The 19,298-nt window shown below is 28.7% G+C and overlaps 1 protein-coding gene across 1 annotated transcript in view; it reads left to right on the plus strand.

Annotated features, from left to right (window-relative positions):
• The window catches only part of LOC107438598 (neuroligin-2), a 188,319-nt gene that overhangs the window by 164,624 nt on the left and 4,397 nt on the right, over positions 1 to 19,298 (plus strand). Inside the window, exons 3-5 of the mRNA XM_016050915.4 lie at positions 1,610 to 1,795; positions 12,050 to 12,851; positions 18,369 to 18,481. Coding sequence (XP_015906401.3) covers positions 1,610 to 1,795; positions 12,050 to 12,851; positions 18,369 to 18,481 — 1,101 coding nt within the window. The remainder of the gene's footprint in view (positions 1 to 1,609; positions 1,796 to 12,049; positions 12,852 to 18,368; positions 18,482 to 19,298) is intronic.

Genomic DNA, 19,298 nt, shown 5'->3' on the forward strand with positions numbered 1-19,298 from the left:
CATAATGCAAAAATTAAATTTTCGGGACAACCGCAAAGTTATGGAAAATTTCATTTTCTTAATTGAATTTTATATTTACTTTAGTTTCAAAGTAAGTACATATCTGAAGCTTCAGTGCTGAAATGTAATTTTTGAAAGTTTAATTTGATCTTTTCAGCCAAGATTTTAAATTCTGGGAAAAGTAAACAAATAATAAACCCCCATCTTCAAAAGACTTTAGAGGTAAAATAAAATAGCCTGACCGTTTATAAACTGCAAGCGCACACTGTAAAATACTCCGGATAAAATAACGGCATCAAGTATGCACAACTAAATTAAACTCAGTGGCGCAACAGCCCATAGGGGGCCAAGGCTTACTGTGCCCATCTCAGTTTTCTTGACCTTAGGCTCTAGGGTGCAGGAGCAGATGTTCCGGTCAGATGGTTAGCCGAACGCGGAACCCCCAGTGTTTAGTTCCCAAGCATGCTTGGTACTCATTTATCGACCCATTGAAGGGATGAAAGGCTGAGTCAACCTTGCCCGACCCAAGGATCAAACCAGGGTCCTGGGGCACGGCAGCACGATGCGCTACCGGGCGTCACAAAGTATGCACTTTGAGTGTAATATTCAGCAAAATTCAGTGAACTGTAAAATTTATTGCTGTAAAGTATTTTATAAAATATTATATTTACTGTAAAATATTATACCGTAATTTTTATAGTAATACTTATTCAATTAGATAAGAATGTGATTCAATGATTTTACGATAAATATAAATCTAAAAATTACAGTATAGCAGTTTTTTTTTGCTCCGTAGCATGTTCCAGTAAAAATGGATTTAACAGTGTTATTTTAAATATATTGAGAAAGAAGTGAGTACAACTTCTGAGACATGTGATCTAATGAAAATATTTTCACGTATTAGACGTTGTTGTTGTTGTAGTTCATTTACGTCGCACTAGAGCTGCACAAAGGGCTATTGGCGACTGTCTGGGAAACATCCCTGAGGATGATCCGAAGACATGCCATCACAATTTTGATCCTCTGCAGAGGGGATGACACCCCCGCTTCGGTAGCCCGACGACCTGCACGCGAAGTCGAGCACTTTACGGAAGAGCAGTTTAACGAGGACCAATACCGCACAACCTCGGTCCCTACGCAGGCTGATCCAAGTGGTCACCCACCCGCACACTGACCGCAGCCAGTGATGCTTGACTTCGGTGATCTGCTGGGAACCGTGTCTCAACGATTAGTCCACTACGGGACTCAATCTTAAAGGTTTAAATTCCTAGTTTTTCCGTAATTTCTTAATTTGATGCTTAATTTTTTTACAGTGCACCAAAGGTCAAGAGTCATAGAACAATAATGTGAATTTATTTTAGCATCACTCAATTTTGTTTTTTGAAAATTGATCTCGTGTATTTTTCAGACATATATTTTTTTTTAGTTACACCGTCGTTCCATAACTTTTTATTCACCCCATGTAATTAGTTTCATTTGCATACATCTAACAAAATATTATGAAAAATGCTTTTGAAGTGTAAAAAATGCTTTTTTTTTCAAAATAATATCGATGGGATCCTCAAACTGCCATCATTATTTAATTTTTCTTGTCATTTATTATTACCAGGTTTCTTACCAGCTGTTGATGGCTCTTCCAGAGGAAATTATGGAATTATGGATCAAGTAGCAGCTTTGCACTGGATTCAAGAAAATGTTGCGGAATTCGGGGGTGATCCAAAAAATGTAACAGTCTTTGGACATGGACATGGAGCAGCTTGTGTTAATTTGTTAATGTTAACTCCCTTGACTAGAGGTAATGTGGATAAAAATTTCAGAATATCACTACTCTTATTTGCATTTTATTTGAATACACAAATGAAATATTATATAAATTATAATTACTTTTTAAAAGAAAGAATAAATTGTTTTGCATATTGATCTTAAATTTCTTTTTTCATCTGATACCTTATCTTAATAATTTTACCTTTGCTAGATATAGGTTAACTTTGAACCAATAAACAGATGTTTACATAGAAGTTTCTCGTAATGTTGTTCAAGAATTTTTAAGTTATCTACATAGCTAACTTCATACTTGTTCATTCTAAAAGCATTTGGAAAAATAATATTTTTTTAAGCTCAAACTAAACTTTTCTCTAATTTGAAATAGAATCTACGGTATAAAATTTAACGTTAAAAAAGGATTTTACGAATCTTGCCCTGAGGGTGTCTGTACGTAATTTTATCCGGATATTTTTACAGTGTAATACGTAATTCCTACGTAATTCATACTTTTAATGCTGCCACAATTATGTTCGTTTATTTCAGAAAAAATAATGTTTCTTTAGTTTCGGTGCCATTTCAAATTTACAAGCATCTTACGTAATATTTATGTTTCGAGAGTGCTTCGTAACTTGGTTCTTGATTTTTATTTTACGTTCAATGCGCTACTCTGAATCTCCGAACAAATCTTGAATCTAGCCGTTTGATGGCCCTACAGTGTTAGAAACTTATTCGCAAAAATGATTAAGAAACATTTTATTTCATTGTTTTTTCACCACATTAAAAAAAAAATCAATCAAATAATCATAAATAAGATGGTAATCAATCTGTCAAATGTGAGAAAAACCACATATTAAATGATTTCACCTAATGCGGTTAAAAAACTAGAATTTTATTGCACCAACTAAGCCCACCAAATGAAGCCGCTTAGTGCCTTACTACTGCTTACATATTATAGACAAGAGGATTATTCTGTCAGTTCAATGATCGAGAAAAATGGGATTTGAATCCCAGAGTTAATACCACAGTATTCCCTTCAACACACAATTTGTGTCCTGCACTTTCCAATGCCCATTACCTAACAAAAGGCAGAGCTGCTACGTTCAGTTAAATTTCTCTTTTATGGTTTTGAAACCTTGCTGGTTGTAAATGGCTAAAAAACCGTTTAGGTTTGTATTCATAATTTTATAACCATACTTGTTGTAAGTGGTTTCAAAACCATTAAGGTAAAAAAAAATCTTGACCGTTAACTTTGCAGTTAATTTGATGGATGTACTACTGCCAGTTATTTTAGAATGAAAATTCTAACAGCGTATAGATATACTTTCATGTAATAGCATACGACATCTTTAGGTGCGTTTTCCATTTGGACGCAAACTTGCGTGTTCGTAAAGTCACTTAATTATATAATGTTATAAATGCAATGTTATAAAATATATGATAATAATAATAATAATTGATATATAATGATTTATATATGTTATAAAATCTATGTTTTGCGTGTCTGCTTATTCAAGTGCTTTTCTATGTGCGTATACACGTCATAGCATAATAATTTGACACTTGATAGTTTGACAAAAAAATTCAGAATGTCTTTAATGTTCGCTATTTCCATTAGAACATTCTGCTCCGAAACGCTTAAATGGGATTACTTAGTGGGTTCTAAAGTAGGAAAGAGAATTTTCTTATGGGATTAGCACTGATTTGTGTTGCAATTTTAAACTGCAGATGATTCTTTCTATCAATTGTTTTAAAGACTATTACCATTGCTCGCTCAGTTCAACGATTCCCGAAGCTCTTACTAATTCGTCATTGCTTTATTTTTTCCATTTAAAGGGCGATATTTTTTTTATAACAGAAATGAATAATTTTTTATGAAATTATAGAACTTTTTTTAAAATGAAATGGAAGATAACTTGGATTAAAGGAATAAACGACTGTACTCGAAAACAAAACTTGAACTTAGGTAATACTTAGGTTAATTATTAGTTAGGTTAGGTAAAATTAGGTTGAAATAACTAAACTTTTACAGAATGATCGTCTTTCATAGAATTAACTTTCACAGAATGAAGCAAAAAACGAACAGTAGTTTTAGTTTTAAACAATATATAATAATAAACGTGCATGATCTAACATTTCAAATTAGAAATGGTTCTTATTTCCTTTGTGACATTTACATTTTTAAACATTTCCATGTAAGTGTTAAAATTTTTCTAGCAATATCTAATCTCTGACTCTCTTTTTTTTAATCTATTTTTTCTTCACTTTTGACGTTAATTCCAGCTCAAAAATAAGTTTATAATTTCGAAGAAAAGGCTTCCTTTACTTTCAAAAGTGAAAATATCTCATCACGACGAATTTCAACTCCGCTGCTCTGTTTTAGTGGACTGCAAAACTACCAGAGTGGTATTTTTTATTACAAGTTTAAAAGTTGATAATTCTCGAATTAATAACAAAGACGCAGCTTTAAATTGCATTTGAAATTAAATTATGACATGCATAACATATCGAGCTGTTATGTTTTGGGTAACAGAACATTGTTCATTTAAAGTTCATTTCTCTTGCATAGATTTATAGTCGTTGTTACGGAGTTTATCAAGTTGTTAAATGGCATTGTTAAAACGTAATACATGATTGTACAATAAATAATATTTTATTGTTATTGAAATAAAATCCATCAAATAAATAAAATAAAATCTTTAGATTACAAACGCAAATTTTTAATAAAATTTTAAAATTCATTTATTTTTATAGTTCTTCGGAAGCATAAATAGGTGTAAAACTAACTCCTGTTTTGCATTTAAACTTCATATTTCAGACAATGCATAACAAGATCAATTTTTCATTATGTCTTTTTGTAAAACATATCTCCTTCTTTAATTTGTATTTATTGTTATGCTCTAATAAATACAACTTTCTGTTTAATTATGTACGCTTCTGTGCGTTTCCAATTATGATTGAATAATAATACTCGTACGTTTATTTACTCTAATAAGAGTTTAAGAAACCTTTTAAATTTGTTGACAGTGATTTAGGATTCTTTGTCCCATTCTATACAAATGAGGCATTTTTGTAATCTTCATTCATCTGCATTCTGTTCCTCCTTAATTGGGAGCATTTTTGAAAAGGAAAAATAAATCGAAGTGGATGTTCTTATGTTAATTAACCTTTGATTATTTTAAAAATTATTTGCTCATCTATGACTTGCAATTGCCATTGAAATGCGTCTCATTAAAATAACAAATTTTAAATCATAAATTGAACAATTATTGGTCAAACTTAAGCAATTTACGGTTTATTGCTAAGATGTACAAATTAGCAGATCAAAAGGAAGGTAAGGAAAAAAAATGAAGAAAAATATATAAATGTAACTAGAAAAGAGCATACAAATATTACATTACAAAGAAATTTAATTTTCTTTTGGAATATTATTTAAAAGCTTTCAAAGTAAATTGAAAAACATAATTTTGTTTTTAAGCATATTAATTTGCAATTCGATATTAGAAATGATTCTTACCGTATCTTCATTAAATTATAATTGCACTTATAATTTAAGTTTAAGTGTTTAAAAGTAATTCCATTATTTTATTCATGTATGATAAGGAAATTACATTAATTTTAGTTTTATTTCCCTTTTAACTTATATTTCAAAAGTAATGTTAATTAGATTAATATTTAATTATAAACATAAAACTACTTTTATATTTAACTAATGAGACTTTGGAAAAACAATAGGAAAAATACTAGTTCATTAAATATGAAATTTAAAAAAATAAATTCTTAATTTGAATTAATTCCAAAAATCAAATTCACAATTTTTGGACAAATATGAGTAACTTAATAAAACTTGAAATTTGGGAGAAAATTTAAATACTCATGCTAATTCATTAGATTTATTTTTAAATAAGCTCCAGGTAAATGTGGGTTTACAAATTCGTATTTAGTAAAAAGAAAGTCATCCCACTGGTTTTGTTATTGGATTGGAGGTATTTTGAATCGAAGAACTTTACACTTTAAGACTTCTGCCAATTCGAGAGCATTTTGTCATAAAAACCGGTTATTTTGGTCAAACTTGGCTCAACAAACGAGCAAGAAGCAAAAAGCATATAGGAAGCGAATTCCCATATATTTCCATGGGCATGCGCAAGTCACCTCTGCGCATCTTAATAGAAACGTATATGAATACCACACCTCTTTAGAAGTACAAGAAACAGCGATATTTGCTACACTAAGGCTTGTGAATATTGCAATACCCTGAAATTTTTTCTGAATTTGATGAAATTTATTCCGCACAGTATTGATTCGGGTAAAATCACACGCACAGTTGCTATTTTGCGTGCCAAAAAATGTACCTCCCTGAATGTATTTTGCTCTAAAAAATGATCGGATTTTCGCATTCTAAGACTCAATGGCTCGTGAGGGTGACTTCAAATATGATAATAATAAGTGCAGACGATATTTTAAGTTACGAAATCAAACACAAAAATGTACTTTCCTTGAATAAGTATACCATTCTCTCGACGGATTCAGATTCCTGACCCCCAAAATATCGAGGGTAGACACAATCTGGGAAATATGGTCCCAACTGTTCAGTCAGGAGGGAGCTCGAAGTTTGGACTCCGTAATGTTACTTTTACTTTTTGAATCTTACTTATTTTTTTAAACTTTTTTTTGGAGAAATTATTAAGTGAATTAAAAATCTTTTGCATACAATTATAAAATTCATTTAGTCAAAGATAAAACCATGCAAAAAATAACTTTTAATAAATATTTATTATTTATTATTATTTTTCATTATTTTATTCAATAATGATTAAAAAAAATTGAAAAATAAGGTATAAAATTTTTTACATAATTCAAAAGAATTTAATTTTAGGTGTCAAAATGAAAAGTTTGAGTGAAATTGGTCGAATATTTCCTGAGAAATTGAATTTCAAAAAAAGTCAGGTAGTTAAAATGTAACTATTCGACCGATTTTGCTCAAATGTTGTATTTTGCGTGTAAAATTACATTCTTCGAAATGATGCAGAAAATTTTGTACCTTATAATTCGAAATGTTCTAGCTATTTAATAAAATAATAAAAAAATAATAAATATTTAACAAAAATTTCTTTTTGCAGGAAATTATCTTTGGATAAATGATTTTCATAATTGCGTGCAAAAATTTTTCAATTCGCTAAAAAAGTTCTCGTGACATAGTGGGACACCTTTAGTAAAAAGTAAAGTAAACATTAAGGGGTCTATACTATGGAGTGCTCTCTTGACAAAACTATTGGGCTATATTTATTTCCTAAATTTCGGCTGCCCCCTGTACTTAAGGGGTCAGAAATCCGAATCTGTTGAAAAAATGTGCGTTTATTCTGAGAAAGTACGTTTTTATATCTGATTTCAAAATTTAATATATCGTCTTCATTTATTAATTAGCACATTTGAGGTCATCCCCCTGAAACTCTGAGAACTTCCTATAACGTGAAAATCCCATCATTAGATCAAAATTTAGTCAGGATGGTCCGTTTTATTGCTCATTATACATGCGCAAACGCTTTGTAATTCTAATCATTTGCATGCCATGCCTCTGGATTAATAAGACATTTTAATGAAAAGAAAAACATTTGAAAAGTTTTTTTATATAATCAATATGTTGTTGTCGTGTCTCAATATAATCAATATGTAAATAGTGATTCAAAAAAGGGATAAATTAACTTACATGTGAGTGTTTAGGGTCCTATTTTAACAGTTTTTTTTTGTGCCACCAAATGCGGAACAATAAATCACCGATAATTTTTGGCTTTGAAATGCGTGCATCAATTTTCTTCCATTGCAATAGCTAGGTGAAACAGATGTTAGAAATACTCTATCTTGATGCGCACAAGAGTCACGTGATTTCATTATGAGAACAAACATCATGAGCTCTATTATATATAAACTACACGTGATCTATCCAGGGAGCCCGTTCATTTTAAGATAATTTTATCTGGTTTTTTTACAGTGCAGTAATTTAAAAATAAAATTTTGATCATGAATTTTAAGTCAGACTTAGTAAACATTCTGAACGGGAAAAACAATACATGAAAGAATTCAGCCAGAGCATCAAGATTATCCGAAAATTCAAATAATTTTAGTATGAGTAAAATTGAAATAAATGATTGAAGAATCAATACCTCAATTATTTTTTCAATATTCAAATAAATCATTTATAATGTTTGCGAAATTGTGTCAATTGAGCTTGTGTCAATTGTGTCAATTAAAAAAAAATATAGCAACTATTAATTACTAACAAAGTTATTAACAAATTTTAAATTATATGATCTAAATAATATTATTTCCAGAAAATGTGTTAAGTTTTTGTTGCCTAAGGTCTTACATGTTTATTCATTGGTCAAATCTTTATGAATTCAACAGTCATTTTATTGAGAGGATTAGATTGAGCTGGGTATTGTTATATTGCCTGTATTTTAGGGGACATGAATTTTTATTTTCATGATTGCAACTCGTAAAATTACAGCATTTTTACATTTCAAAAAATAATAAAACTTTTTTTTAAGATATAAAAGCCTGCGTGGCTTTTACGTCAGAGCCTTTTCGCAGAGGCATAAAAATAGATTCATAAAGAAATTCCCTCAGATCTCGAAGTGCTTATTTGCTGTTGTATACATCAGACAGTTTTATAGCTTTCATAAGATGAAATGAAAGAGATGTGAAATCGCCAATCTATCCATATTCACTTATTTCTTTGCCAACGTTTTGGAAAGTGTTTTCCTTATAAACACTGATTTTTTTTTCATAGTAATAAATTCGAATTTATATGAAACTTTCGTACTTTTAAGTTTACATGCAGCTCTACAGAATTTTAATATACATATGCGAAAGAACTACTGAAAGTGTTATGAAAATGAAACATCTTATACTTGAAAACTACTAGATGAAAAGTGTTTTTTTCACTGTCTCGAAAAGAATGGATTAATATAATATGTATAATAATGCAGACGTTTAATATTTTCTTAAAAAATTTTTTTTATTGACTTTCGTCTTGGCAAACAAATATATAGAGAGAGTAAATTAGCATTAAATAACTTAAACTGTTGGAGTACGCTGTTTGAACAGTTTTTGAATAGATAATTTGGCAGCCAACATAATAGTGTTTATTATTATTAATTTCTGTCTTGTTTTTCGATAATTTTTTTTCCATCGTTATGAAGCGGATTAATTAATGCATTTGAAAACTTAATGATTTTTTAATTGATTTTCGTCTTGGCAATAAGAAGTTAAATAGTCAATTCGCATTAAACAATTCAAACTGTTTCATCATGTTTTTCGAACAGATTTACAATGGAAAATTTGGAAGCTTGGCAAACATATGTTAAAAGTAATAAGTATAATGTATAATATATTACTAACCAACACTTAAAAGGCGAAATGATCTATAGATCAGCAACCTTAACTTTCCTTGGAAATTTTATTCCTATTTTATAAGAATTTCTCAACGATTTTTAATTTTTTTGATAATATCAATTAAATTGAATTATTAGAACAAAATAGTTAAAATATTTAGTTTTAGATAATACACTTATATCATGAAATCTTGAATTCTAAAATGCTGAATTAATTTAACCAAAATTAAAAAAAAATATTATGCGTGTAGCGTAACATGAACATAAGGATGCAAAAATGTTCATATAAATTTACAAAAAAGAATTGAATATACATGTGTTTTATTGCCTTTATGTTTGGAAAATAGAATTTACACATAAAACTAGAAAAATATACGTTTTAACTTGAAAAAATGAAATTTCTTTTACTTAGAGAATAATTTATTTAAGGAAAATGGACTAATATTTTTTGCCATAAATGAATTAAAGTATTTTCTTAAAAAAACATAAATATTTGCACTGAATCTTAAAAATACTAAAAGCATTTACTGGAAAAAAAGTCCTTAGTCAAGCGTTTTAATTTATTTTGGACATTGATTAAAATGCTCACTTAAAAATACCCGTCTTCAGTAAAAGACCAACAAAAAAAAATCACAGATAACATAAAGCACTTAAGATAAAATTGATCGTACGATAATGCATTTGAATAGCCTTAATGTGAAAAACAGCTTCTAAATACATTATACTAACAACATAAAGAATGATGAGAAGCTATTTGCTAATGGACCATTTAACTAATTTTATGAAAAAGTAAAAACGATACTTTGTCGTTAATAAGAGGCAAAAACCAGAAAAAGTCTAATGATTTATCAATTTTTTTCCTCGTGAAATGTTTTCTCACCTGCTTTTTTTAAATAGATATTTTATTTTATAATAAATAAGATAATCAGCCTTTTCTTCTAAATGTTTTAATGTGAAGAATTTGATACTTATAACTTAGTTTTTATATAGTTTTTAATTTTTAATTTGCTTAAAAATATTTCTATGCTGTAAGTGTACGTGTAAGCTGAAAGCACTAAAACCCATGTAAAAAGATAAAAATACAAAGAAAACAAGGAAAAAACTAAAAAAGGAATAGCATTTTCTAAAAATAAAAAAAAATATTAAAAAATTATTTTTAAAAAAAAAATTAAACGAAATATTAAGAAGCTAGAAAAATAAATAACGGAAAGATAAAATCTCACAATCAGCTCGCACGATTATATCGCAAATTAGAGTGCTTTATAAAATTGTATTAATATAGCCAAATTAAGAAATATGAACATAATAGTGTAATGAGTACCAAAAAAAATTGATGAAATAGATACAAAAATAAAACATATCAAGCAAAAAGCACAAAAAGACAAGAATTTTTTTTGTATTTTTGTGGTTTTTGCTTGATATATTTAGTTTTCGTATCGATTTCAAATCTTCTGTAGTTGTTTCTTACACTAATGTTTTAATATATTTCTCTTATGGCTATTGCATTATTAGATAGCCTTCTAATTGGCGGATATAATTGTAGGAGCTGACGACGAGATTTTATCTTTTCGTCATTTTGTTCTTAGTTTTTGAATTGTTTTTTACTTTCTGAAAAAAGAGAATTATTTTTTTAATTTTTATCATAATTTCTCTTTTTTTTTCATAAAATTTATGAATCCATATAAATCTTTTTCTCTCTCTCTTTCTCTCTCTCTCTCTCTATATATATATATATAGAGAGAGAGAGATAGATAGATAAAGAGTATATATGGAACGGTGAATGACCAAAATCTGGTGAATGTCAACAATCACCTAGTCATTTGGTGTATGTCCGAAATATTTGCTAAAAACCCTTACTTCTGACCTTCACCGGTGAATTATGTCAACAATCACATAGTCGCTTTGGTGAACGTCCGAAATATTTGTTACATTCGATTTGATATGAATTTATTCGTGGATATAATTACATTTATTCGATATTTTAATATTTACTGACGATAGATCAGAAGAAACATCAGTGTTTGGAGTATCGGGACATACATTTACATTTACCCGGTATACATTTGCTCGGTATACCCTACACTGATGTTTTTTTAAGGTCAAGTGCCACTACCCGGTATACACCAAGTATCGGGCAAATATATACCGGGCAATGGCACTTGACCTTAAAAAAACATCAGTGTAGGGTATACCGGGCAAATGTATACCGGGCAGTGGCACTTAACCTTGAAAAAAACATCAGTGTAGGGTATACCGGGCAAATGTATACCGGGCAGTGGCACTTAACCTTAAAAAAACATCAGTGTAGGGTATACCGTGGAAATGTATACCGTTCAGTGGCACTTAACCTTAAAAAAACATCAGTGTAAGGTATACCGGGCAAATGTATACGGGGCAGTGGCACTTAACCTTAAAAAACATCAGTGTAGAGTATACCGGGCAGTGGCACTTAACCTTAACTGGCTCGGTATACCCTACACTGATGTCTAATCTGTCGTCAGTAAGTATTAAAATATACAATAAATATAAATATATCAAATAAATATAATAATATCAGGGAATAAATAAATATAAAATTGGATATAACAAATATTTCGGACATTCACATAAGCGAATATGTGATTGTTGACATGCACCTATGTGAGGGTCCGAATGTACAAGAATGTAATGAAATATTCGATCTTTCACCTACGTTTTTGGTGCTTCTCCAAATTCACCGGTGAAAGTCAACAACCACCTACTTCGGTCATAACATATATAAAATATAAAATATCTATCTATATAAAATTTTAAAAAATTACAAAGTCTCTTAAGCAACATTTATTAAGAAGAATTATTAATTTACATATTAATTATATTGTTGAATGGTGCTGATTCTAAATTATGAATTTTTACAGGTTTATTTCAACGTGCAATTCTTCAAAGTGGCTCTGCACTAAGTCCATGGGCTATCGCTAGGAACTCATTAGCTTATACGCGTCAAATAGCTAAGAACTTGAAGTGTCCAACAGAAGATAGTTCTGTTCTGGTGGAGTGTCTCCGTCAACGTCCAGCTCAAGATATTCTAAATGTTCACCTCAGTGTTCCCGATCATCTGTCTGCTTTTGGTCCCACAATAGACGGTGTTGTTGTACCAGGAGAGCCAGCCGATTTAATGGAAAGGCAAACTGACCACTTCGGTCAGTATGATTTGTTGTTTGGTATGACTAGGATAGAAGCATACGACCAGTTTTCCAGTGAGGAAGATAAATCTGGTATTGACGTCCTCAGAAGAGACCGTCTTTTACGAACATTGGTTAGGAACTTGTTCACGTACCATTTGCAAGAGATCTTTCTCACAGTAGTGAATGAATACACAGACTGGAGCAAACCGGACCAACACCCTATAAATGTTCTAGATTCTACAACTGATGCCATGAGTGATGCTTTAATTATTGCACCTTTGGTTAGAACTGGTAACTTTCATTCCAGGGTGCATTATCCCAAAAAACCTAAAACTTATCAGTACGTCTTTACTCACATGAGTGAAGAGGCTGGTTATGGTCAAAGGTTGGGTTGCGTTCACGGTGAAGATCTTGTTTACGTTTTTGGTGCACCTTTGGTCAGTTCGCTATCTTATTTTCCTAGAAATTTTTCGAAGCCTGAGAGTACTTTATCCGAAGCTGTGATTCATTTCTGGAGCAACTTTGCCAAATATGGGTAGGAAAATTTAAGTTATGTAAATTGTTTAAATATCCATTTATCAGCCTTAATTTTCCTAACGATATCTTACTTGAACTGAAAATAAATAAATAATTTTTACCACTCAGTTCTATCGTAACTAAGTGATAGAGAATGTATAATACTGTTGTGTTGTATAAATATTAACATATCTGCTAATTTTAGAAAAAAATCTTTTCTCAAATAAAAGTGTGTTTAAAAAAACGATTACTTTTCCAGTTATAACAATATTTTTTCCTAAAAAAGGAGAGTAACCATATAATAGCTGTTCAACCTTAGTTAGTATGAGTAAATATCTATGACTTTTGAAGAATAAAATATGTCAAAATTATGGCTAAAACAATTTGGAAAATATCTTGGGAAGCATTGCCAATTTAAAGCGCATAATGACTTAAATTCGACACAGTTTAACTTTATTAAAAATCACTGTTATGGCCCCTTAGTTGATATTTATAATTTGTTATAAATGCGTCTAAAAGTTTAACAAGATTTTTTCTTACGGATTGTCAATTTTTCTAACACTAATATTTGTAATCCAGCAATTATAAACTTTTAGTCTTGCTAACAAATTTTCGAGTGGTTTTGGAAAAATATTTATTTTAGCATAGTTAAAGAATTGAAACAGGTTTAAAGCAGTGGAAAAAAATACTGTTTTATAAACACGTGAATATATGATTCGAGTTTCATTTCACTTTTGACCCTTATCATAAAAGCTTGAAATTTTTATCAATCTAAGAAAAAAAATTATATTTTGTAAGAAAAATAGTTTTTTTTTTAATAAACTTTCTTCTCTCTAAATATAGTGTTGTATAACCCAAAAAACTGTGTAGGAGTACTTTTTTCAGGCTTAACAAAGTGAGCCTTCATATATGATATAAAAGATGTAATTTAATCTAATAACATAAAATTGAATAATCTGACACGAAATTTTCCCGCTTTACTCCATATGATAATTATTCTCACTTCCAAAAATTCCACCGTTGGCACACTTTGAATATCAAAACTTAAAAAAAAAGAGCCTATTAGAGCCTCGTGAGTAGTTTTCTTGATTATCTGGAATTAGCTGTTGAGAGTTTTTTTTAATTTCTAAGTTCTAAAAATCATCAAAATGAAATAAAATCACCGTTAAATATTTATGCATGTCTTTAGCTATGTATTAAGAAAAATATATTTTAATTTTTAAATCGCGGAGATTTGATTTTATAATGCATAATTTTCATCCTCTTTCGCTGTGTTATGTCTGGTTCCTATTTATCTTAAGATTCTTTATGGGCTACACGGATTTTTGATTTACAAACTAATTTTAATTTAAGAATTAGAATATATATGCATTCTAATTGAATTGTTTTTGCTTTATATTGCATTTTTTAAAATTTTATTTCATAATTGCTGTGGAACAGTAGACCCAATTTTGGTTTCAAGACTACTAATGTTTAACTCCGTAGCCTTGTAATTTTGAACCCAATCCAGAAGGCAAAAGAACTTCTGGATCAAGTATTAGGAAAAATTTGCTTTTGTTGACGACTTTTGGTGGAACTAACCCGCATTTGCGTTACATTGAGAGTAAGACCACGAGAATCTCACTCAGTTAGCTTGACGGCAAGGGTACTCTAGCTGTATACCACTGAGGATATTTCACGTCATCACTGTGGTTGTGTGCAAGCCGGATGCGAAATTCGTATCGATCAACCATCGCTGGGATTCGAACGCGGTTCGCCTCACGCTCTATCTTCTGAGCCATCATGGCTCTTTATATTGTATTGTAAAAGCAACTTTACAGACCCTTAAGTGCATCTCATATAACTGTTAAGATAAATTTCAGTATTGTTGAATAAAAAAAAAGGCACCGGCTAATTTAAGGCAACCAGTGTAAGAGGACATTGGTGTAAGGCAACACTATAAATCCAACGATTATGTATTGCGTTTCACTACATCACTTTGGTGTAGAGTAGTTGCCACCAATTTTGGCGTTTAAATACACTAAAATATTTATAGTGTAGTGTAAGTGTAAAATTAGTATTTTTTAGGAAAAAAATCACTTTGCTTAGTAGAAATGAAAGCAAAATTTAAATTTATACTGAGAAAAATGATGATCAAAATTACCAGAATATGGTAAAATGTAGAGTATTTATGGATGTATAGGAACATCAAAAAGCTCAGTAATTTTTTTTAAATGAAGCGGATTGGTAATGATTTTTGTAAAATTTACAATAAAATACGGTTTAATAATACGTGATCAAACTTGGTTAATTTTGGTAAAATTAGATAATTTTATCACAGTGCTTTAAAACAAGGCATAAAAACTATTTACTCATTTTAATTTCGTCATTAATACTAATTGTGTGATAATAAGAATTATAATGTAGAAAACGAGAGTAACCCGAATGCAGTGCAAGGATTTCATTCGACATTGTTTCTCCCGGTAGTAATCTTAAAACTAATGTCAAGAAAAATAAATATTTTTAGTAGATAATGAAAAATAAAACTAACAAAAAACATTTGACTGAAAATGTAACAGTTCTTGCAAAATAACATACATTGAAGCCAATCTAGCTACAGTTTAATGGATACCAGCTATTCTGCGAAGTAAAGATTGTGCCCTTCTTTCCACATTGCCACAAATATATGTCTTTGTAGGCGTACCTGTAAAGCCATAACCTTCATAATCACAAGGCGCTGTTCCGGAACCACACACAATGCAACGAAAATCCTTTTTAATAAGATTACATGAAGTTACAAGAATGAGCACTTTTTTTCTTTTACTTACAAGAGCTTCAGAGATTTATAAAATCTGTAGAATTTAATTAAAAATTTCAATAAATTTGCGTGGATTTAATAGTGTAAAAAATAGTTCTGTTTGTGGTTTTTTCGTTTGAAGCTGAAATTGAATTAGAATATCTTAGGATAAAATTACTTGTCTGAATTAGTAATTTTTGACCTTTTTTTGCAGAAATTTTTTAGAATATTTCAAATAAAAAAGTAGTAAATTTTTAATTACACAAAAGAAAAAAAATGAGTAAACAAATACCCCATTTTTTCATTTATTAAAATATTACTTATTTATTTGTTGCTAAAGTTCGCTCTCACTTTTTTATGCTCCTTACAAAAAGAACTTCACACGAATGTTCAATAGATTTTTTTAAATTTCGTTTTACTTGTTTTTAGAAGTTTCTGGTTTGTTTTAGTCCCAGTTTTTATTGGCAGCAAAAATCGTTATATCAGATGTACACGCGATCTTAACACTTCTTTTTTTTTCTTAATCGTGTCGGTGATCATTAGAACAACTTCGAAAAACCCACCAATACTGTTCTTTTTTTAGGTACTTAAGGCAACAGAATACTCATTTTAGTCTCCTTTGCCCTTAAGCTATTTTCCAGGATTGCGCCAATTCTTTTTTCATTCACTTTTTCTGCAAACAAGAGAGAGAATATTTTTTTGGTGACATTTGTTAAAAGAACTAATTCAATGTCCATTTTTCATTAAAAAGAGGTTTTTTTCAACAACTGGTTTTCTAATAAAAATGAAAAGGAAGGCACTTAAAAGTGTTCTTTTTAAAAAAAATGAGATTTTTTTTTCTTTTTAGAAATGACACAGAATTTCTTCTTAAGTCTGCTTACATTTATAGAAAATGAAATGTAAATGTCGTAGAAAAGAAATGAGTTAAGATTAAAATGAAATGTATTTTAAATTTTTTTCATGGAAAGAATGAAATTAAGGTGTGTAATTTCATAGAACTAACGATCATAAATTAAAAAAAAGATGTTTGCATTCGAAAAAGACTGTCAGAACAATTTTTTTTATAAAAAAATGGTAGCATTATATTTTAAAAAGAATCATTTTTAATATTATTCTTTTTTTTTTAATAAAACTGACATGAATAATGATTACTTTGTTCACATATTAACATGGTTTTATTTTATGTTTATGATTTTTTCAAAGCCATTATTTTATAAATTGGTAAATGGGAATATTTTTTTGGAATCTGTGAATTAGGTATCAAAAATATTAATTCTATTATTAATAGGAATCGCAATTTTACTTCAGTTATATGTAACACTCATTAGAAAATGCTTTCAAGCTTCATTAATTTTTTTCAATTTAAATACAATATTGTGTACATAATTAGCATGAAATGAAGAGTTTTCAATTAAAAAAGTTAAAAAAAAATCCCATTTTTAAACATATTTATTTCAATTAGTTATTTTTAGCTGAATTGATTAAAAAAATCAATGATAACAATGAGATTTTTGGTAATATCTAAATTTAATTCCTAAAAAAAACTTCAGCAGTTCTTGAATGGAAAGTCTTTTGTGGAAATAAGATTTTTTATGGATTAATGGAAAATCTTTTGAAAAAAAAAAATGCTAAAATGAAATCTATGATAGCGAAAAGAAAATTTTAATATTTTGTGCATTATTAATTTATGTGGTTATGATATCAAATTAATTATATTAAACTGTGTCTAAACATTATACTTGCGAAAATGATTTAATATAAAATAATAAATTTGATTAGTAAGAAGCTTTTGATTTTCAGTATTTAAAGACCTTATTTTAGCTTAAATTTTTTCTGACATAGAAATCTATTAAAGTTCTTATTATTCTGCTGAAAAAGTCCTAAGAATCGAAAAAAATGCAAATACTTTAGGAATTTTATTTTAAGTGTTAAAGTAATATTTCTTTTAATATGTCATAACAGTTACTCATTACAATATTTACGTTAAACATGTCAACTTCAGTTTATGTTTTATGATAATCAGTAGTCAAACATGACAAAGCTCCTATTTCTAAATTCATTAGACCTGATAGACACTTATTATTAATGAATCTGTGCAGCTTTTCGTACTAATATTGATTCTGACGCGTTAGGTTTTGATTAATTAGACACAATTCCTTAAAAAGTATAGAGTTCATGTATTTATTATTTTTCTTCATGTTTCATTTACTCACAGAAATATATATTTATTGTTAATATATAAAAACGTATTTGAAATATTTTATTTATTTGTGAGTGTGTGTGTTATAATTTCAGAATAATTTCTTTAAAAGTGTAAAATGAAGCAAACAAAATTTTTGCAAGTGAGAAGAATAAGTAAGAATGTTTTGCAGAATAAACAGAAAGGAATATTTTCGAAAATAAAAACAGATATTCTTAATGGATAAGTACTACTGATTCAAAGGATCTAAACTAATAAGTATTTTAGTTTGTGTCAAATATGATTGAATTTTTTTGTTTTTAACTCTTAATTAGTAAATTGTTTAAAAATTTGCGAATGATAAATTTATTTTTTGTGAATTACTATTTTTGGATTTATATTTTGTGAGATATATTATAGAAATTCTGACCGTGAAAGAGTTCCTTTTGTATGTTTTTTTTATTTTACCTTATATTTATATGCTATTATAGCTTAATTGCGAAATATTTATCAAATATATAAATTTGTGCAAGAATTAATTATTTAAATTTTAATAATGCATTTTTACATTTTTTTTTCAGGAATCCTAATGATCCATTTCAAGAAAACGAAATCAATGAAAAAAGTAGAGGTAAACCTGAGAAACTTTGGTGGCCTGAATATAATGACACTCATCAAAAGTACTTATCAATAGGTAAGGTACAATCGATATTCTTCTGAAATACAAAACAAAAAACAAAATATCAAGTTATTTTGAAAACACAAAAATCTCTCACCATGTTCTATTTATTCTTTTAATTATTTTAAAAATACTATTTAATGTTTCTCTTTTAAATACCATAAAAGATATTTTTGTATATTAAATTAGAAACTAATATAAGTTTTCCATTCTCTTATTCAAATTATTCTCTTCAAATTACTCTCTTCAAATTATTCTAAAATGTTTCTCTTATTGGATTTCAAATTATTCTGAAATGTCTTTTTTTAAATATTTTCTTATTTAATATTTCAGCAGACTCATTTAAAAATGTATAAAATATAATTTGTAACATAAATTTTTATTTTAAAAGTTTTAAAACTTTCTCAGAAAATATTAATGAACATTTTGTGTTAACATTTTTTATGTTTTGTTTTAAATATTTTCTTACACAATGACTACTAAGGGAGATAAGACCTGGCTTACCTAAATAAGAATTTTGGCAGTTCCCACGAAAAAAAGAAAGTGAAGAATTAACTAAGATATTTAGAATAAGATCAAGATATTAAGAATACGAAAACTTTCTAAGATATTAAGAATAAGATCAAGAACAAAACATTGAATGACAAAATTGTATTTGAATTGTTCGTTTTACTGCAATAATATAAATTCATATCTGTTATTTTTCATTAATGAAGAAAACATTTCATAATTCATAAAAACTAATTATTCATGCGGAATTTTTTCAGATATTTCACTATTTTATTTTAATCACATTTTATAACTTGTTTGATTCCGAGAACCTAATCATTAT

The sequence above is a fragment of the Parasteatoda tepidariorum genome, chromosome 2, assembly GCF_982258835.1.
Source record: "Parasteatoda tepidariorum strain Cologne lab strain chromosome 2, Ptep-v5.0, whole genome shotgun sequence".
Classification (NCBI taxonomy): Eukaryota; Metazoa; Arthropoda; class Arachnida; order Araneae; family Theridiidae; genus Parasteatoda; species Parasteatoda tepidariorum.